At 61.0% G+C, this 21,169-nt stretch overlaps 1 protein-coding gene across 2 annotated transcripts in view; it reads right to left on the bottom strand.

Annotated features, from left to right (window-relative positions):
* Angpt4 (angiopoietin 4) overlaps positions 1–18,808 on the bottom strand; it is a 37,306-nt gene extending 18,498 nt beyond the window's left edge. For both annotated transcript variants that reach the window (XM_047541078.1, XM_047541077.1), the window contains exon 1: positions 18,313–18,808. In XM_047541078.1, coding sequence (XP_047397034.1) covers positions 18,313–18,621 — 309 coding nt within the window. In that variant the 5' untranslated portion in view covers positions 18,622–18,808. The remainder of the gene's footprint in view (positions 1–18,312) is intronic.
* Between the last annotated feature and the right edge of the window lie 2,361 nt (positions 18,809–21,169).

Below are 21,169 nucleotides of genomic sequence, written 5' to 3' on the forward strand. Positions count from 1 at the left end.
TCAGTGAACCGATGCAAAGGGGGCGGAGGTAGTGGGGGTCGGAGTGCGGCCCCGTCTCCTGCCCTTTCCCCGGCTTCCCAGGGCCGGGCCAGTCAGCAGGGCTCCCTTGCACAACTTCCAAGGCCCAACGGCCAAGCCGCGTCTTCTACCTTCTGTCCGCCTCGCCTGCCAAACAGGGCCCGACTCGCGTCTCCGAGGGCTCTGAGGTCCCTCGTGCCCATGTTCGCTCCTGTGACAGAACTGCACTTTCCTGAGAGCCAGGGACGCCCGTCTGGCACGAGGCCAGACCAAGCCGTAAAGGTGGACAGTGTGTGCCCGGGCTGCGTGCCCGCGGGCAGAGCGCCGGCACCCGTCCTGCACATGCTGCACACATCATGGCCTCTGGCCATCGTCCCCACCCCGAGCCTGGCTCCTTTCCTCGCCCTCTCACTCCTGAGGTCCAGCGGGGCAGCTCCCAGGGTCCCTGGGAATGCTGGTCTCCCCAGGGGGCGGTGGCCCTCGGCTGGGGCCAGGCCCTGCTGCCCCCTCATGCCCTCTCCTCCTTCCTCCCATCTCTCCCTCCCCTGGGGCACTTTTGGAGGAGCAAGTGACATAGTCAGATCCCAGAGCCGGTGCAGGGGGCAGGGCTGGGGTTGAGGAGAGCAGCGCTGTTCTCCCAGTGTGGTGGCTCAGCGTCCCCGGGGAGCACACGAGAGATCACGGTTCCAGGTCACCAGGCCCAGCGGTCTGTGGCTTTAACAAACCCCGGGCTGAATCTGGCGCTCATGCTCACGTGACTGTGGGAGTCCTCGGGATGGAGACGGCAGCAGGACAGAGGACCAGACAGACAAACGGGGGGCTTCTCTGGGCGGTGGCCCCTGGGCCCTGTCCTCGTCCTCTGCACCATCCTCCCCACCCCCGCCCCGTCTTGTCTAAAAACAACCCCCCTCCGGCCTCTGCCATTTCTCTGCTCCCCCAACACGAGACTTCTTGAATGAGCTCTTCTCTCCTCCACGCCCACCCTCCTCTTTTAAAATTAATATATTATTATGATGCATTTGCACGTACGAAGAAATACAAAGACCAAACCCAGCCGTGAAGGTGGGCTCCTCTGTGCTGCGACCCCCCAGCCCCGGGAAGCCCCTTCCCTCTAGTCCACCTTGCCCTGGGCTCCCTTGACACCTCCCTCAAGGGACGCTCCGTGTCCTGTCCCTTGACCTGTGGGGTCATGGCCACCGGAAGCCCACCCTCTGCGGCGGTCCTTCCTCTCCTGGTCACCCTCTCTGACTCCTCCTTTATCAGGTTGCTACACTCTGGGGCTCTCAGGGCTCTGGCCTGGGCCCTGGCCTTTCTGTACCTCCTCCAGGTCAGGGGTGGGTCCTCCGCAGGGACCGCGAGGTCTGTGAAGAGAATTCAGAGGCTCCATGAACTTGAGAAAAGAATCACATCTTGGGTCCTCCCACTTGTAATTAAAATTTTGCATTTCCTTCAATTAAGAGCGGAGGCCACAAACCAGAGGAGTCCTAGTCGGTCCCCTGACTTTGCGGCCAATAGGAATTACGAATGGCTTCATACTTGACGCGGTTGGCAAGCGCATCTTGCAATCTTGTTTTTTTCTCATCGTAATTGTGAACATCATTAAGCCCATCATGTTATAATTTTATTAAAGATTGGATCTTTAATATTTTTATTATAATTTCAAAATTACTAGATGTTCTCATGCATTTATTTTATGTGTTTCTGAGAAAGGAGCCACAAGCTTCACCCAGGACCAGTTGCCAAAGGACCCAAGGCTCCAAAGCCATCGGGGCCCTGGCCCAGGTGGCCGGCCCCTCCTGAGACTCCTGCATCCTCCACGCGGACGGTACCGTCACCGTCTCCACCTGGACTTCTCCCCTGGGTGTCCCACCCGCTCTCCTGACCCTGCACCCCCACCCCCAGCACACACTCTCTCCCATCGCAGTAAACGGCCCCACCCAGCTCTGGCTCCAACCCAGACCCGCACCTCCCCTGCTCCTTCTTACCCGCCACGTCCAACCCTCTGTAAGTCCTGCCCGCTGTGATCCCAGTGCGAATTTCACATCTGTTCGCTTCCTCCCTCGTCTCCACCGGCTGCCTCTTCTGATCCCCTCCTTCTAACTCAACTCCCCAGGAATCCTAGTGGGTGGCTGGCTGGGTCACCAGCAGAGAGGCCAGCAGAGCTTCTGAGGCCGGTTCTCGACTTTTCCATGCCCCCGGAACCTCCCGGATCCCAGGTGAAAACGCAGACTCCCCGGCCTGAGCGTCTGCTCCCGGGGGGCCTCAGCAAGCTCATTCCTGAGTCGGGACCTTCCGGGCACCTCTCCCTGGCCTCCCGGAGGCCTCAGAAGACTTGCCCAGGTCTCCACCCCCAGCCAGGTTCCAGGACTCCTCGCCCAGGGCTTCTTTAGGTTTTCTGGGGACTGAGGGTAGTCTGGGGTCACCTCAACTGACTAGAGCTTCCTAAGTACCCTCGCTGGTCCCCTACTTGTCCCGTGGCTCCAAGTGGCTGGGCTGGGCAGAGGCCACTCGCAGCTGGATCCCATCACCCAATTTGCCATGCCCGCCCACCAGCCTGGGTCCTGGGGTGGATAATCCAAGCCAGATGGGCCGGTGGCACTGGGCTGGGACTCTGGAGACCAAAGCCAGCAGGATGGGGGTGCTGGGTCTGACCGAGCACTGGGGCGCCAGCTGAAAGTGCAGGTGAAGGAGTCCAGGGAGGAGCCGGCCAGGTTCTCCAGACTCCCATCCGACCCGGGAATTGGACCCGTCCCTTCCTGTCACCTTCATGCTGGCAAATTCTCAGGCCCAGGGTGGGAACAGGGTTTAATCTCCACCACAGCGAGGCCTGTGAAGAGGCTGGGCGTGGGCCCTGCGCGGCTAGCAGCCCTGCCCTTGCCCTGTGTTCAAGTTCTGACTGCCACGCTCTAGCCGGGGCCCTTGGAGTTACCACGTCTCAGAGCCTCGCTTTACAAGCCTGTGAAAGGGGAAAGGAAACCCTGTTGGAAAGAGGGCATTTGGAAAGGGCCTTGAAGAAAAGGAGTTTTGACAAGCAGGACACGGAAGGGACAGAGGGTGCTCCTGACAGACGGCCGGGGCTCATCTGTGGCTGAGCAACCTCAGCGGCCAGAAGCTGGTTTTCTTCGGCATTATTTGTGTAAGACGGACTTGGGCGCGTGGATAAGTAACTGTGGTCCAGCCACTCAATAAGTGTCACTCACTGATGAACAGGAAGGACCGTTAATGCCTGCCGAAGCTGGCTGAATCTCAGACACGCTATGCGGAGTGAAATAGGTGGCCCGCGCCTGTCATCCCAGCAGCTCGGGAGGCTGAGGCAGGAGGATCGTGAGTTCAAAGCCAGCCTCAGCAACTTAGGGAGGCCCTAAGCAACTTAGTGAGACCCCATCCCTAAATAAATTATAAAAACGGCTGGGGAGGTGGCTCAGTGCTTAAGTGATCCCAGTACCAAAAGGAAAAAAATAAATAAATAAGCCAGAGTCAAATGGTTACACACTCGAGGGTTTCATCTCTGTGACTCTCTGGGCAAATTAGAATCTGCCATCGCCAGGAACTGGAACCTGGGGTTGGGAACTGACCATAAAGGGAAGCAGGGGCCCCCAGGGGTCCTGGCACCGTCTGATCATGATTGCAGTGGCGGTTACTGTCTGGGTGCGTTTGGCAAACCTCATGCAGCTGTATGTGAAAAGGGTGTGTTTTACCGCATGCAGACTATGCCTTATAAAAAGTGAACCCACACACAAGATTCTATAAAATGTCCCCTGTGTTAAATAGGTATTATTAAATATGTTTCTTCAAACGAATCCCCTTACCCTGGGTTATTCACGAATTCATCCCGTAATTATTTCTGGATCACTTCTCAGCTCTGTACTAGATCCTAGGGAATCCAGAATAAAACTAGCTACTTTTCTGATCCTAAGACTCTTCCACTAAATAAAGTAGCTAAACACAGTCGTTATGAGCGCTATGAGGAAAAGAAACAACAGTAATGGGTGGTGGGGAGTTTAGCCAGGGGGGCAGGAAAGCCTGACCATGAGACGGAACCAGCAGAGGGAAAGCCAGAGGGAGGGGATTCCAGGTGGAGGGAACACAAGTGCAAAGGCCCTGAGGTAGACGGCAGTGTGTCCACTGTCTGAAATTCAAGAAGTCAATAACAACACTGTGCTCTGATGTATTTTGCATATGGTTCATGGTTGGAGAAAGATTTGTCAACTGCAAATAAAAACAAATTCAGAGCACGCAGCACCAATGGACCTGGGTTTGAGATGCAGCTCTCAGCTTACTGACTGGGGGAACTTGGGCAGATGCCTCTGTCTGTCTGAACCTCTTCCCTCAAATGTGATAATCAGCGCTCCGATCTCCCAGGTCATCTGAAGCATTCTGCCATGTGAAAGGCCCCATCGTGGTTACACAACCAACATGTGACTCATTCTGGTTTGTCTGGGTCATGAGTCAGTACCCTACTGTTCCTACTGTTAAAAAGGACAAGGCTGAACTTCATTCCGCAGGTGGACTGAGAAGATGCCCCAGACACACTCCAGGAAAAAACAGCAGGATGCTAAGCATTACTGAGAGTGTGGACCCACTGTGTGTAAGGAAGATGCCTGTGTTTTTTTTTTTTTTAGGTATTGTGAATTGAACCCAGAGTACTTAACCCCTGAGCCACATCCCCAGTCCTTTTTATGTTTAATTTAAAACAGGGTCTCACTGAGTTGCTTTGGGCCTCACTGAATTGCGGAGTCTGGCTTTGAACTCGCCATCCTCCTGCCTCAGCCTCCTGAGCCCCTGGGACTACAGGTGTGCGCCACAGTGCCCAGTGCATTTAATTTTTTAAAAGCGTTCTTCTGAGAGGGGGTCCAGAGCTTCACCAGATGCCGGAATTTTCCCTCGGACAGACGCCTCCCGCAGGGGCCTTTCTTACTGAAATCCCCAGTGGGACCTGGAGGCCAGCGTGCAGGGCTTCGCCTGCCTTGGCTTCTGTCTGGTGATCTGTAGCTTCTCCATGAGTGTTGGAGTGAATGACTGGCACCCTCCCTCGGAAGAAAAGCCTACGACATGAAGGACAGCATGTGGCTCTGTGGTTCTGCCTCCAGGAAGCCTCACGACGGGCAAGGGGAAAGGGCCTCTAGGGACCCCAGCCTGGGCTGCCCCTCGCTGGTATCTTCCAGCCGCTGGGCCTTCGTGCCCCGTCCAGAGGTGGTGTGATAACAGGGCCACTCTGTGGGATGCGGTGAGGAGCAAGGTCATTGGTGGAAGTGTTTGGCGCCTCTCTGGAGGCCAGGAGGGTGGAGGCCAGCTCCCACGTGGGCAGAGCCATGCTGCATGGACAACTAAGGTGCCCGCAATGTTTGCTGGAGCCTTTGGGAGTCAAGGGCCTCTCCGCGGCGTCTAGCTGTGGGCTCTCGTCTGCCTGGGAGGGTGCGGGCTGGCCCCGGGGCGGGAGGGGCCCTGCAGGAAGGCGAAGCCCAGTAGGGCTCCCTCCAGACGGCGAGGTTTCTCCCTGGGGACTCTTGACACTGGTTCCCTAAGCTCACTGACAAGCCACGGGCCCTCAGCAGAGGGTCTTCTTCCCAAGCCTCAGTTTCCCTCTCTGTCAACTGAGGACCCAGCTTCTCCCTGTGGGATCGTCGTGGAGGCCAAAGGCGGTGCCTGGGAAGGAACGAGAATGGGGCCTGGCATGGAGCAACCTCAGCAAGGATCCGCGCTCTGCTGTCACCCCTGGAGAGGCTCTAGAAACTTCCTCTAGCTTTCATAATACTCTTTTCCTTTTTTGCTTCGTATTACCGGGGATTGAACTTGGGGACACTCAGCTCAACCACTGAGCCACATCCCCAGCCCTTTTTTATGTTTTATTTAGAGACAGGGTGTCCCTGAGTTGCTTAGGGCCTCGATACTAGCCCAGCTGAGGCTGGCTTCTAACTGGCGATCCTCCTGCCTCAGCCTCCCGAGCTGCTGGGTCACAGTGTGCACCGCTGCGCCTGGCTAATAGTACTCCTCTGCAGGCCTGGAGAGGGCCTCTGTTCACAGCCACCTGTGTGTCCCTCAGAGCCTCAGTGTCACTATCTGAAGAATGGGCACAGAGACAGGGCTACCCCACGGGGCTGTGCTGAGGTTGCCTGAGCCCACGCAGGGCACGGGCTGGGGTGCAGCGACAGGAGCTGCTGTCATCGTCCTCACTGCTGGGCTGCCTGAGGCTGGCCGGCTGCCCGCTCTGCTCTGTCACAGCATCCCCACGTACAGCACAGGCCAGAGCTGGCCTCTTGGCGTGGAGCATCTGTCCTGGTTGCCTGTCCCCCTTTGGCTGGTGGAACTGCACCAAGAGCAGGGGCGGAGGAGAAGTCGGGGGTCCCTGAAGAATGGCAGTTTTCCTGGTAATTCCCACGCAGCCCTACTGTGTGCCAGGAGGGCTTGGGGCCCTTGCAGTAGCCCCTCAATGGCTCCCCAGCCCAGTCCTCGACAGGGAGGCTCTGCTGATGGCCCCGCTGACCGAGGAGCAGGTCACGGTCGAGAGGCTAGGCTTTCCCCAGATCTGCTGGTGTGGACGGCCAGGTCAGGTGGGAGGGTCGGGGCAGGGCTGCTCAGGCGGAAGGGCGTCTCCCCCACAGTGCAGGACGAGGACCAGACAAGCCCGGCTGCGGGCGTCTACCTGTTGACCAGCTCCTGGGTCCCTGTCCCAGGCTTGTTCCTGAACCAGACCCAAGAGAACCAGGTTTGCGAGAGTCGGGATGTGCGTGAAGGTGGAGGAAGACCGGAGACTCTCCCGGAAGCCTCCCCCCGGCGCTGCAAGAGCTAAGACCACAGGACCAGGAGCCAGGACCTCCCCGCCCCCAAGGCTGCTCCCTGCTCCGCACCTCCGCTGTGTGACCTTAGCCAAATGACTCTATCTCTATCTATCCTTCCTGGTTTAGGCCCAAGCCCTCGGAGGGGTCCCCGGCTCCTCTGTCTCTCCCACACCCCACACCCAGTCTCGGCCACATGCAGAATCTGATCACCTCTCCCCACCCACCATCGCCGTCCCTAGTGGGACCCAAGTCTCCTCACTGCGCCCTCAGCCTCTGTCCTCACTCCCACAGCCCCTCAAGTGTGCCCCACGCATAGCCAGAAAGGCCCTGGTAAACCCAAGTCATTACGGCACTTTCCACCCCAAGCCTTGCTGTGACCCCATGTCACCTTGAATCAGGCTTCTTGCAGATTCTTTTCCAGGAAAACAGAAGTCTTTGCTTTGGAAATTTGCAAGACCACCCCAACAAGAAGGGTTCAAACCAGGCTGCCCTGGGGTGGGGGAGCGGGAAAGAGGGGGAGCCTTACTCTGAGCTCCAGGCTGAGCCAGGCCACGTTGGGGAGCTGGTCTGGGGTGGCGCAGAGGGCTCTAGGAGCAGCGCCCATGGGGAGGGACGTGGGGCCCCGGGAAGATCCACAGACGCCCTCAGGGACCCCTCAGCCCCCACCCCCTCCATTCAGAGACGGGGAAACTGAGGCCCCAGTGGGGAGAGTGACGGCCCAGGACGCACACAGGAACTGATAGCCACCTGGGGTGCAGATCTGTGAAAACCTGGAGGTCAGGGCTGGCCGTGTGGGCGAGTTTCAATTCACATGTAAATTTTCGTGATTTTCATTGTTTTGAGTGAGATACCAGCACATTGTTCAAAATTCCAAGGAGCCCAAAGGAATGAAACGAAAAACAAATTTCCCAGCCCCGCCCCAGCTGCGGTTCCTGTCCTTACAGGCCACCGAGGGAGTTTCCTGGGTTTCCTTCCAGAGCAAACTGCGCACACCAGGCGTGAGCAAGCCCGGCGCCCTGTCCCCGGCCCTGGAGTCTGCGGAGATGTGGGCTCACCGTCTGCGCCTGGCTTCGTTTTTCTTGGCGTCATCACGGAGATGGCGGCCACACATTTATTCAGCGAGCCTGCCCTTGAACATCCGCGGGCTGGTCCCCCTGGGCCACCGCCCTCTGCTCATTGGTCCCCAAGAGCCAGGACCTTCCATCACCAGGAGGTTGCATGAAGGTGCTTGTGCACCTGTCCTTTGTCACCCCTGCAAGGCCGCGAGGGAGACGGATCCCTCCAAGCAGAATGGCAAGTTCAAGGCTGTGCGCGCTTGTGATTGGGACTGTTGTTCTCTCCTCGGCAGAGGGAGCACCTGGGCGGTCCCTCCCTGTGCCCTGGAGGCTGCAGCGGTGACCGCAGGTACCAGAGGGCCGTCCACCGCACTGCTCAGTGCACCCACGCCCCGCGTCTCCCCCAGCCTCCCTCTGACTCCCAGTCTCCTCACACTCCTCGCCTCCTCTGGGAAGCCTTCCCGGACCACCCGCCGTCGTCCTCCCGTGCTGTCCATTAGGGTGCCCGAGCCGGGTTCTTCACGGCTCCTCTCCACGCAAAACCATCACAGCCATTTGTTGTCCGTCTGAGTCCCCCAGGAATATCAGCCCCGGCAGCACAGGACCTTCCCTGCCTGGCTCACGGCCACAGCCTGAGTCTAGAACAGTGCGGGGCCGTCGTGGTCCTCAGTTGATACCCGTCAAAAGAAAAGTCCAGCTGGTTCATGCACCGGCAACACGTTTCCACGGAACCGTGGTTTGGTTGCTAGAAATAAGTTTGGACCTCCACATCCCAGCCCTGGCCACCGCTGGAGCCCTGAGACAGGACAGCGGGGTGGAGCCCAGAGACTGGACAGGGAGGGGAAGGAATGCCAACAGGGAGACCAGAGAGTGGGAGGAGTGTTGGGGGGGCAGAGGAAAGTTCTAGAATGAATGAGGCACAGTCTCCATGCTCATTTGCTTGTCTGACAAAGTCATTCAGAGGCACCAAGACCTGTGCAGGGGCTGGGGAGAGAGCAGGAAAGGTGGGCCCAGGGCTCCCCAGGAAGGCCCGGGGCTCTGTGCACCCCACCTGGTCCTGAGGAACTGACCAACAGCCCACTCGCCCGTGGGGTCTGATCCACCCATTTTGCAGACAGGGAAGAGGAAGAGCCGAGAAAGCGAGCGCCTTGCCCAAGTCACAGGTGGCAGAGGGTGGACTTAAACGTGGGCACTTAGGTAGGAGAAGGCTGGATGGCCCGAGGCCACGCCTGGTGTGCGGGCAGTTGGAAATACCACTGGGGATCCCAGTGACCTGTGTGCCTACTATGTGTTAATGATCACAACAAAACCGTAGGCCTCTGGTCACCAAGGGCCACATTCAGCCACGAGGACAGGTCCTGCGGCAGCCACCCCGGTTGCCCCAGGGATCCCTCCCCTGGCCTTCCCCTCACGCTGCCCCCGTCCCACGGGGTCCCGATGGCTGAGGTGTTGGTGTGTGTCCAGGGGCCCGGCTGCGGCTGCGGCTGTCCTCTCCTCTCTGAGGCGAGCTCCAGGAGAACCGGCCCCGGGGCCTGGAGAGACCCCGAGGCCCCCCACAGGCCCCAGGCCAGTCGCAGGTGAGCAGGGCCCAGCTGGCCCCAGCTCGACCACCAGAGAAGACCCTGGGCGGAGCCGCCTAGTTCAGTCTCCTGGATCCCTCCTCACCCCAGAGACCAGGGACCGTCTGTCGCCATCTTAAGCTTAAAGTGTCCCGGAGGCTGGGTTTGGCGCAGTAGATAAACAGCGTTCTGCGTTTCCAGAGTCCACACGGAGCTCCCCTGCGTGGAGCCGGGCTCCCGTGGGCCCGCCCACCCTGCCCTCCCTGCCGTCCCTGGGCACCCCGCCCCCTGCCTTCTTCAGCTGCCCCAGGCCCTCTGGGCCCGACCAGGCCTTGACCCTGTGTCCAACGCGGACCCGGGCTTTGTCTCACCTTCGAGCAGCCAGGCGGGCCTTCCTCAGCCGCTCCCCTCCCTGCCAGAGGCCCGGTGGCTTTTCCCTGGGTCAGGCTGCGAGCAGGTGGGGCGAGTGGGCCAGGAAGCAGGCCGGAGCCGGGCACCGACAGGAGGGGTGAGCTCTGGCTCCAGCCTGACCGCACGCCCAGCAAGGGCCAGCACCTCCAGACTCCAGCTGTGGCCCCCCGTCCAGTCTGCTGGACCCGCTGAGAGCAGGCGCCTCCGGCTTTTCCTTCCTGTGCAGCGACGTGGCTTCTCAGCGCCACAGTGGCCTCGTTGGCAGAGGGGCTCTTGGTTCCCCACCCCAAACGGGCCGGGAGGCACAGGGAATGGCGCTGGAGGCTCTGGCCTGGGCACTCGGAGCGTCTGGCTTGTTCTTTTGGGTTCTAGCACAGGGCCTGGCACATGTCTGCAGAGTATCTGCGGCCATCCTGCCTTCTGAGTCTCACCTCTCACGGGGGGACGCTGTGCCCACCCCATGGGTAGCGTGCTGCCCTTGACAAATGGGTAAACTGAGGCCTCAAGAGCCCAAGCGTCATCCAGGGCTAGTAAACGCCCACCTTGGATCTGTGGCAGCCCAGGCAGTCCCTGCAGCTGGCATGGCAGAGACAAGATCAGGGTCAGGCAGGGAGGGAAGGACGTGTCCAGATGTCCACAGTCACTGCCCAGGTCAGGCTCAGTGGGGGCAGGATGGAAGCATGGCCACATCAGTTCCCAGTCCTCATGGTCCCCAAGAACAGAGTCTAGCCTGGGAAGATCTGGCCTGGCCCCTCTGGGCACTCTAGCCGCATCACGGCCAAGCTCTTGTGGCCTTGTGTCCTCTGACCTCATGGAGCCACTTTCACTTCCTTGCTTGGTTCTGCCCCAGGGCCTTTGCACTTGCTGTTCCCTGTGCTTAGAATGCTTTCCCCTTCCCTTCCTCACCTGGGAACCGCCAACCCGATCTTTAGGGCTCAGCTCCGCTCTCCTGAAGCAGACTCTCCCTCCAGGTCAGGTGCCCATTATATGTCCCAGCACACGGTGGTCACCCTGCCCCTGCTTTTCAGCACATGTCATGGTTGACCCTACATATGAGAAAGCTAGGTTAGTGTCGGCCTCTGCCCCAGGAGGGCCAGGATGTGCCTTCCTCGCTCAGTGCCTGGGCCCAGAGCAGCCCTCAGTAACCCTCGGGGGAAGGCGTGATTGATGAGCGCTCTCAGCCAGCAGATCAGGTTCAGAACCGCACGCGTGCGCACACGGGCACGCCGGCTGCGCAGGACCCCGCAACTGCAGGGACGTGGACCTTTCACGACGTCACAGCATGCCGTGCGTCCTGTCCCCTGGGGGGAGAAGCAGGAGCTCTGGGCTCTGGTCTAATCCCTGCCCCTGCCCCTGGAGTGGATGAGACCAGGTCACTCCTCTGCCCATCAGTGTCCCTGTCCTCCTAGGAGCGAGCAGAGGGGGTCTGCCCAGCGGGTGAGCCTGGGCCATGGAGCCGTCTGCTGGGCTTCCCAGCCACCCCCTCTCTTCTTTGGGCTTGGCTTCCCCACCCCAGACGAGGACCCTGCCAGTCCTCCTGTTTCGGGGTTTTGGGGGCTCGGTGAACTGAGCCAGTGCTGTAAGACACCCCGCAGGACCCGGCCCGGAGTCCCTGTGTGCTTCAGCAAGGGCGCGCCCACAGCAGGAACGACAGCACCCCACCGTCCGCCAGCCGAAGCCGCGCCAGTGACATCCCCAGAGCGGCCCCCTGGGCCCGCAGCAAGCCAGGGCCGTGTCTCTCCGGGACAGATGGCAAAACGGAGGCTCATTCTGCGAACCTTTGCAGAGATGCACAAACACAAGGTCCAGCGGATAAAAGTGACTCAGGAAGATGCTGGTGGCTGGTGGGACGTCATGTCCGTGGGAAGCACACCCGCCCCGGGTCAGGGAGGGACAGACGCAGGAAGAGGCGATGAGCCCCCAGCTGAAAACAGTTCTGCGGGGGGGAGGAGGGGGGGCTCCGGGCCTTGTCTTTTCAGCCAGGTGTGGGAACAGGGAATTTTTGTTTTTCTTCGTATATCTACAACCTTTCAATAAAAAATGTAAATGCCTAAGAAGGCCCAAAGACATTGATGAGGAGGTGGTCAGGGGTCAGGATGACAACTAATCTTTTCTCCTGGGTTTTCGTGTATTTCCATATGTACAGATGCCCTGCTCTAAATACACATTTTGTATATATATGCACATGTGTGTGTATGTGCGTGTATTCCACTTTGGCGGTACTAGGTGACAAGCTCAGGTCCTCACACACACTAGGTCAATGCTCTACCACCGAGCCACATCCTTAGCCCTTTAGATTTTATTTTGCGACAGGGTCTCACTGAGTTGCTGAGGCTGGCCTCGAACTTGTGATCCTCCTGCCTCAGCCTCCTGAGTAACCAGGATTACAGGCGTGCACTATCAAGCCCAGCTAAGATTTCCAAGTTCTGCACCCTGGAAATTAACTCAAAAGCTGAGCAAAACAACAGGGCTGTTGGCAAGAGGCACCGTGGGGACAGTTCAAGCCTGCGGGGCTGAGAGTGACTCCCGCCGTCTATTGGCTCCTCTCTCCCAACCCCGCAGCCCATCTGCAGTCCCTGCAGAGCTGCCTTACAGGGCTTCCCCAGGCCACTTGGAAACTGCCTTCCTTCCTGCAGCCCTGCGTGATGACCACAGAGTGTGCTATAGACCAGTGGACGTTGAACTAGGGTCAGGAGCCGGAGTCCTCAGACTCTGCTGGCCTGAGGTTCTGAGGCTCTGCTTCTCTAAGGGCTTCGCTTTCAACTCCGAGGAATCAATTCACCCACAGACGCCCCAGGTATTTTCAGGTTCTGCTGGGCTCCCCGGGGGTAATTATCATGATCCCCATTTTGCAGAGAAGGAAACTGAGGCCCAGGAAGGAGGAAGATGCTCTCCTATAAGTCAGGACGTGGAGAGGCTGCAGCGGACTCCCCTGCCGCTCTGCCCTGGGCTGCCTGTGTTCCCATCGACCTCGCCCAGCCTGTCCTGTGATCTTGGTCCCCTAAGCCTCTCGGTGCCTTGGTTTCCTCACCTCTTCATGCACAATCTCACTTCATCCGGGCATTTTGAGAAGCAAATGCAAGAATCTGCACAAAGTCCACAGGACAGCGAGGGGCACACAGTGGGCGCTCAATATGTGTTCGCCGTGATTCTTCTTGTCTTTCCTTATCCCTTCCTCACTCTGAGAGGCCAGAAGCAGGTTGGTTCCACTTCACAGAGGAGCCAGTTGAGTAGGTGACTTCCCCAGGGACCCACAGCGGGTCAGTGACCCCCTAGAACATGACCTCTGTTCCCAGGTCATTCTAACCCAGACTCCGAGGCAAGTCCATTCCAGACATTTCTCTGAGCTTAAGCAAATGCCCTGAGGCCAGAGTCTGGCTGGAGGTGTGGGCTTGTCCAGAGGCAGACCCAGGGCCTGATTCCTCACGTTCCCTGCCTGAGGCCACCGGGAGAGGGTCTCCCCAGCCCCCAGCCCCCTGTGCTCTCGGGCCAGGGTGGACAGAGCCAGAAACATGGGACCCTGCCCTGCAGGAGGACCCCTCCAAGCTGCTCAAACAAATAAACCCCGTTCCTCGGAGGAAAGCCCGAGAGGCGGCCGCCGCCCAGCCTCGCCCCAAGCACCAGCCGGCTGGTTGTCCCCGGGCTGATGGCATCTGGGTCCCTTCGGGCCAAAATCATCCTTTTCCTTCTAGAAGCAGAGGTTCTTCGCCACCCCCCACCCCCAGTGCCAGACTGCTCAGGAAGAAGCCGGCGGTGAGGTTAGGAAATCAAACCCCGAGATATTTTGTTCGGCAACCGAGATTCATTTCTTGTTTGGATAACCGAGGACCGAAAATGCCAAGAATTTACGGGCAGCCTGGGGGGGCCGGGGCAGCCGGGAGGGCCCTGGGCCAGGCCAGGCCCCACACTGGGCTCCCGCTGGGTGCTCTCTGACCCACGCCCGCCCGGGCCAGGCCTGAAGAAGCTGGGCTGAGGGGCTGAGTTATTCTGAGGTTTGACGTCAGGAACCTGGAGCCGACCGCAGAGCCTGGGCGGGTGCCAGGTCGGGAGGCCCCTGCCCATGACCTGACCCCTCCCTGCTTGGCTCTGGGTGCAGAACGGGAAGAGGGAGGCCCCAGCCAAGGGGCCTGGCTGCGGGGTGGGTGCCGACCCTGGGCCCTCGGGACCCAGCCCAGCCAGGGCCTGGAGGGTGGCGGGAGGACCTGAGAGAGACGGGAGATGCAGGAGACAGCCAGCCAGGCAGGAGAGAGAGGGGACCCCAGAGTCAGTGAGTCAGTGGAGGCTGCTGAGCCTCCAGGGAGGAGCCTGGGAGGCAGAGGGACATGAAGATAGCGAGCCCCAGGCCAGCCAATGCTTGGTCCAGGTGAGAGAGCAGAGGGACGCAGGTGTGAGGGTGGGCCGGCCCCTAGGGCCCGAGAGACGGGAGACGTGCCAGCCTGGGGCGGTGGAGGTGGGCCAGGGCCTGGGGCTTGTTCTGGCCCTGGATTTCCTCACCGTAGAAGGGGACAGAGGAGGAGGCAGAGGATGGCATGTCCTGACTGAGAACGCTGAGGGCACCGGGACCACAGTGACAGGAGGGAGCCACCGTGAGGCACCTGCCACTGCCAGGTGCTTTACCTGTCCCACGGTCAAGGTCGGGGTAGGGTCCTTTATTCTCCCACCTCACAGATGAGGCACAGCGAAGGGCCAGCCCGGTCCTCGGAGGACCCAGGAGGCCACGGCACTAACCACTGGACTGCACGGCCCAGCAGGGACCTGGGGCTCCAGCTGGCCTGCCCCCCCAACATTCCTGACCGCTGCTGCTTCTTCACCCAGAAGAGGGGGCGGAGCAAAGCCAGAGCTGATGAGTAGCCGGCATGGCTGCTCCAGATGTGAGTCACTGGGCAGGGGTTTTCCAGGGGGAGGAGGAGGAGGAGGAGGAGGAGGAGGGGTGCAGAGGAGGGGGAGGAGGAGGAGGAGGAGGGGGAGGAGGAGGAGGAGGAGGGGTGCGGAGGAGGGGGAGGGGAGGAAGGGGGCGAGGGAAGGGGCAAGGCTGGGACTCCCGCCTTTGCCCTCTGCGCAGGGCAGAAGGGCACCCGCAGCTGCATGCCCGGGACTCGGAAATTCACCAGAGGTTAAGGAGCTGCCCATTCTCTCCAGATCTTGCCTCCCTGCCCCTCCAGAGTTAGGAGGGAGAACCTGCCCTTGGACCTAGAATCCAGGTGGGCTTCATGACTGACCAGTCACGTCCCCCCAGCCCTAGTTTCCTCATCCGGACACAGAAGAACAGGGGGGAGGGGAGGGCGTGGACCGAGCAGGCTCTGGCTGCTGGGAACTCACCGCAGGGAGGGTCTCCCTGCTTCTCCCCAGATGAGCGGAATCTTTTGTTTTTTTTTCTCTTTGGTACTGGGGACTGAACCCAGGGGCACTTGACCACTGAGCCACATCCCCAGTCCTATTTTGTATTTCATTTAGAGACAGGGTCTCGCTGAGTTGCTTAGGGCCTCACTCAGTTGCTGAGGCTGGCTTTGAACTCGCGATCCTCCTGCCCCAGCCTCTAGAGCTGCGGGGAGTGCCGGCCTGCGCCCGGATGCCTGGCAGATGTGGAATCTTACAGAGCAACGGGGCTGAACAGGCTGTTAGAGAACGCTTCCAAACCCTTCTTTCCTTTTCCTTTTTTTTTTTTTTTTGTTCTAGAAAAATGCCAAAAAGAAGACTTTGCGTTTTGAAGTCTCTGAGGTACGTCCAGACCAGGAGAACCGGAGGGCGGTCCTGGCCACAGCCATCCTGACCCGGGACCAGGAAGGAGAACTCTGTTCCAAGGAACCAGGGACGCGTGTCTCAACGTGGCCGGGGAGGAGGGAAGACCCCCACACTGCACAGGCTGGCCCCTGTTTATCTCCAGGAAGAGCCCTTAATGGAGACAGTCAACGCTGCAGAATTTGCATGACGCCTGGCACCAGCCCAAGGGCTTCTAGGGCATCATCCCCTCAGAACCTCATTGAGGAAAATGAACCTCAGAGAGGGGAGGCAATTCGCCCCAAGTCACACAGCCAGGAAGGGGCGGAGCTGGAACTCAAATTCTGCCCCCTGGGCTCCGAAGCCAGGGCTCCCACCTCCCAGGGTCTGGGGTGGAATAAGACCCAGGGAGACTGACGCTCAGCTGTGCTCATGCAGATGGCTCTGATCTTCCGGAAGGCCCCATCCACACAGGGTGACCTAGCAGTGGCCTGAAGGTCAAAGGGCATGAAGGGGGTGCTCGACTTGGGATCGCCTACCCAGAGAGGGCGTGGCCGACACCGTGCGGCACAGTCTCGGGAGGGTGCATGGATCCTGCCTGAGACGCGGCAGGTTGGGGTCCCTCTGAGAGCTCCAGAGTGGGTGGTGACATTCTGAGGCCCAGGGACACATGCAATTCCTGACCAGGTCGACCAAGGTCCACTGGTGCCCGCGTGGTCTCCCCAAGGTTCCCAGCTGTCCCCTGACAAGCTGTCCCTTTCTCCGCTCGGCTCATCCTGATCACCAGGTCAGACGTGACCCAGGCTGGCTGGGTGCCCATCGGGCTCCTGGGCCCCCGGGTGCTCTTGATGACCCCCCAGGAGTGCTGGGCTTGGCGGACACCTAGAGAGGACAGTCCACCACAGGCTGAAGGGCGGGGTCCTTGGGGTCAAGTCCACCTGCTGGCTCAGTTGGTGTTCCCAAGCACCGGCCACCAGGGGACTCAGAGGGACAAGACGGTGACGCTTGGGGAAGGAAACCAAGCGTAAGTGCTGGCAGTGAGCAGCGGGAGGCCGTGAGGCCTGAGGGGAGTCCCCATGCCATGGCCTCCTCCTTGCCCAGGGAGGCCCTCCTTCCCTCTGAGCCTGAAGGAAGGCCCGGTGCCGGGCATGACCGTGGTCCCCCTTTGCCTCCACGCCTCGTTAAAGGAGGAGGCTCCTGTCTGGGCAGAGGCTGGGGTGGGGGCAGGTGGAGTCGGAGGAGGAGGGGCATCTCTGTCCATGGACTGTCTCACGGGATGTCGGGACAGCTGCCTGGGAGGTGCACACAGGCCCCTCAGGCTGGCCACAGGGTGGAGCCCAGAGGGCGTCCCTGGGGGACTGAGCGTGGGGTGGTGCAAGCAGGTGGGCCGGGGGACTGGCGGGGACCATGGAAGGCGGTGCAGGAAGCGGGGCAGAGGCAGGAGGCGGGCGTGCCTGTCTGGGGGACCCTGTGGGGGCGCCTGTGTCCTCATGTGCGGGGACACCCGTCGGCGCCCTCCTGCCCTGGGGAGGGATGTTCCCCGGGGTGCCCAAGACCAGCCTTTGGAAAACGGAGGAGGCTCTCAGGCCTCCACTGACACGGTTTCCTGTGATCCTTTCAAAGTTCCATTTTGTTGGTCACACCAGGTGACATCGGCGAGAGCCCGCGCGTGACTACCGAGCGGGTAGCCTGGTGCCGGGGAGCAGGTGTTTTCTGCGGCCGGGTCCTCTTTACACACCCCCTCCCTGTCCGGCCCGTCAAGTGCAGCCACTGCTAAATCCGAAAGGCCACCCGTCTGCCCGCGTCCTCCACCCGGGCCGCCTGGGCTCCTGGGTCTCATCTCTCCCCGTGGGAGCTCCTGCCTAGGGCCCTGGCCAGCTGCATGCTGGACCCCGGGTCCTCCCTGCCCGTCCTCTGCACCCAGAGCCCCACCTGGCGCTCAGTGATCGCTGGGAGAATGGGAGAGCGGCGGGGGACCCTTCAGTGACCCTCAGACTGTCCCCGCCATCCGCAGAGCCGGTTAGCGCCCCCTTCACCACATGCCCCTGCGCCTGCGCCCAGGCCCCTGCGCCATCACCGATGCCTGGTGGCCTCAGGGCCTCAGCGTCCCCCATGAGCCCCTGCCGTCCATCCTGCCCCCAGAGGTGAACCAGGGGCCTGGTGGCTGCTCAGAACTCCGCGGCGGCTCCCAGAACACGCGGAGCACAGGCCGACCGCTGCCCACGGGCCCTGGCGGTCGGCCCTGCCCTTGACTCTTGGGCTCCGTCCTGCACCCTTCTTGCTCTCTGGCCACCACCTTCCCCAGGTGGTGACCATGTCCCTTGCCCACAGTCCTGGCTGCTGCGGGTCCCTCGCCGGGTCGCGCCCTGTGGTTCAAGCACCAGCTCCTCTGAGGCAACCTCTCCAATGGCCTGACCTGCAGCGGCCAGCCAAGGCCACACTTGCCCCGCGGGCCTCTCACATTTGGGTCCCCATCGGACACAGTAGAGACACCTCTTAATCGCTTCTCCCCCGTCCATCCAGAGGGGACGTATTGTGCTGTTTATGTCGTACACCCCGCACCTGGGGCGGACCCAGCCACGGCAGGAGCTCAGCAAGGTTCCATTGAACGAATGAACCAACGGATCACGGACGGATGGCAGCAGAGAGCCTGCGTCCCTGTTCTGAGGCTGCGCAACCCTGCTGTGTGGCCTTGGCCCGCGCCTGCCCTCTCTGAGCCTCCCGCCCCGCTGGGTGATCGCCCACCGCGCTGGTCCGCGGGCCGGCACTCACCCTCTGCAGCCTCAGCGTGTTGTTCTCCAGCGCCTTCTCCAGCTGCCGCACCCGCTGGGCTCGCCACGCGCCCAGGCTCTCCGTGGCCGGCAAGTCCCTCTGCAGGCTGTTGGAGCTCCCGGGGGCCTCGGGCGGGGCCGGCGGGCAGGGCCGCGACTCGGGCAGCACGAAGGTGTAGCTGCACTGGCCGTGCTGGATCAGCTGCACCTGGCGTGGCCCGCCCGCCTCCAGTCCCCTCTTCTGGGCTGCAGTCACGGTGGCCGCCAGGAGGAGGAGGCCGCGCAGCAGCATGGCTGGCGGGGAGGGCATCCAGGGACGCGGCGCCGGCCAGGGGAGTGGGTCAGCCTGCCGCGTGGCCAGGTGCCTGCAGAGCGCACCGTGCCAGTCCCCTCTGCCGGGCGGCCGCTGGCTATTTATACTCGCTGGGCTTCCTCGGCCGGCCTGGCCCCCGGCGCTCAGCCCCAGGCAGCCCTCTCTGCCCGCTCCTGTCCCTTCCTTCCTCCCGCTCCTGCCTGCTGGCTGGCTCAGCCCTCCACGCCTCCAGGACCTTTTACTGTCCAGCGGGGGCCTGGCCTCCCTGCGAGAGGGGAGGAGAGAGCACACACCCGGCCGCGTGCACGCTTGCACACGCGCACTTGCACACGCACGCTTGCACACGCGCGCTTGCACACGCGCGCTTGCACACGCACGCTTGCACACGCACGCTTGCACACGCACGCTTGCACACGCGCGAGCCCTCTCTCCCGGCTCACAACTGAGCCTGTGTCTGCCGGTCTCTCTCCCTCCACCCCACCCCTGCCCCCCAAGGCTGGTTCTCAGGTTTCAGCCCCAGCGCCTCCCCGGTCCCAGCCTCCCCTGGTCCCCCTCCAGTTCCGTGTTCCAGCCTGGAACTCAGGGGAGGGACCCCCAGAGGGGAGGGGGCAGTGAGTCCAGTCCAGGGGGGCGGTGCCCTGGGGACGCTGGCTGCTGGCCTCACTTTTCCCTCGGGCCTGGGGGATGTTATGCCCTGGGGTGGTCCTGGCTCGTCACTGTGACGGTAATGAGTTGTCACATCCTGGGGCAGGTTGTCCCGGGCTGCCGGTGGCTAGTGAGGCAGTGGATCTTGGGAAGAAGAACTCGGGCTGCTGAAGTATCCTGGCCAGGCCCCCGACTCCCACCACCCGGAAACAGAGGCAGCCAACCCTAAATCCCGCTGCCCCACCACTGGCCAGGCAGCTTTGCCTCTCTGGGTTTCCTCCCCCTGATTTGTAAACAGGCGGGCGTGACCCCCGTCTCTCCGTGGGGAGTGCCTGTGAGTCTTCAGTATGGTGACTGGGGAATTTTGTTTGTTGGTTAAAATCTGGCTCCACCACCTATCAGCTGTGTGACTTGGGGGAAGTCACTTAACCTTTCTGTGCCTTCATGGTGCATGCAAATCAAATGAGTTAGGGCGGTGCTGGCACCAGGTGGTCCCCCACCCCCGGAGTACAAATCCCACCACAGCAGGGAATTGTCCCTGGGGCCACTGTTGCCGTCAGACCTGGCCAGGACGGTGGGCTGCTCCTGGGTGGGCGGCCTTCCGGCTCCGCCATGGGCTGGCCTGGCCTCCCTCCCTGCCTGCTTTCCAGAGCAGCGGCCCACTGGGCTGTGTTGTTTCTCCCGTTTTCCCAGATCCTGGAATGGCTGTGCGCCTCGCGGGGGCCTGAGACCCTGAGCCAGGTGGGGTCTGGCAGGACAGCAGCCAGAGGGAGATGGGCCACCAGCAGGGCCCGTCCTCCCTGTGTGCTCCGCGCCCAGCGGGCCCTGCTGCCTCGGTTCCCTCCGCGGAGGACCAGGCCCTGTGAAGAGGAAGCACACTGCTACCGGTCAGCCGCACACCAGCGCCCGAGGGAGCGGCACGGTCACCACGGTGGTGCGGGCCCAGCAGGCTGACCGTCCCAGTGAGACCTGCGCTTCTTCCTCCCATCCTACACGGGAACACCGACCTCCACCCGGAGCAACCGAGCGGCTTGCCCAAGGTCACTCGGGGAAGCAGATTTACCCCCTGTAGGCAGGAACAACAGTGCCTGGTGGATGTGGTGTGCCCACACGGGGCCCAAGAGTCTCCGAGCCAGCCCTGCCCACCTCTGTGCCTTCCCTTTGGCACTGCCTTCTCACCTCAGGACCTTTGCACATGCCGCTCTTGCTTCCAGAGCTTCGCTGTCCACCCAGCCCTGCCCCTTATTTTCCTGATGGCTCCAGTTACTGTGGCTGCTGACAAATCACCTCAGTGCTTAGTGTCGCCAACAAAATGACCATTTCCTCCCCCCACCGCAGCACCTGGGCGTGCTTTGGTGGCTACAGGTGCCAGGTTTCTCACAGGGCCCCTGAGGGCTACAAAGGTGCTCCCTGCGGAGTCAGGTGGAGACCATATCGTCCTTCCTCATCTATTCAGAAGCCACTTGGGTGGCATTTCTGCCACTCTTGGTTTAATGCTCTGTCATGGGGCCCAGCAGATGGGGCAGCTGGCTCTGCCCTTCCCCTGTCCCAGGCCCTGCTGTCTGGTCAGACCTGTTCTTTCAGTGTGACCCTTAAACACGTCTGTCCTCTGCCCCCTCCTCACTGTCCAGGGTGGACCAGGGCCAGCCTGCTGGATTGGAATCTTGGGTGTGTCCTTGCTCAAGTTGCTCAACTTCCCTCTGACCCTCGGTTTCTTCTTCTGGCAAGTGGGGTTGATAATAGTAATTTCCTAATAATGTTACTTAAAATGTTAAAAAGCTCATCCTGGAAAGGGGTTACCACAGAGCCTGATGCATATGATGTGCTCAATAAATCCTCGTTCCCCCCTGAGGATCTGAGGGTTTGTGTCTACTGACACCTGATCCCCAAGGTGATGGTG

Source organism: Sciurus carolinensis, chromosome 2, assembly GCF_902686445.1.
Source record: "Sciurus carolinensis chromosome 2, mSciCar1.2, whole genome shotgun sequence".
Lineage (NCBI taxonomy): Eukaryota > Metazoa > Chordata > Mammalia > Rodentia > Sciuridae > Sciurus > Sciurus carolinensis.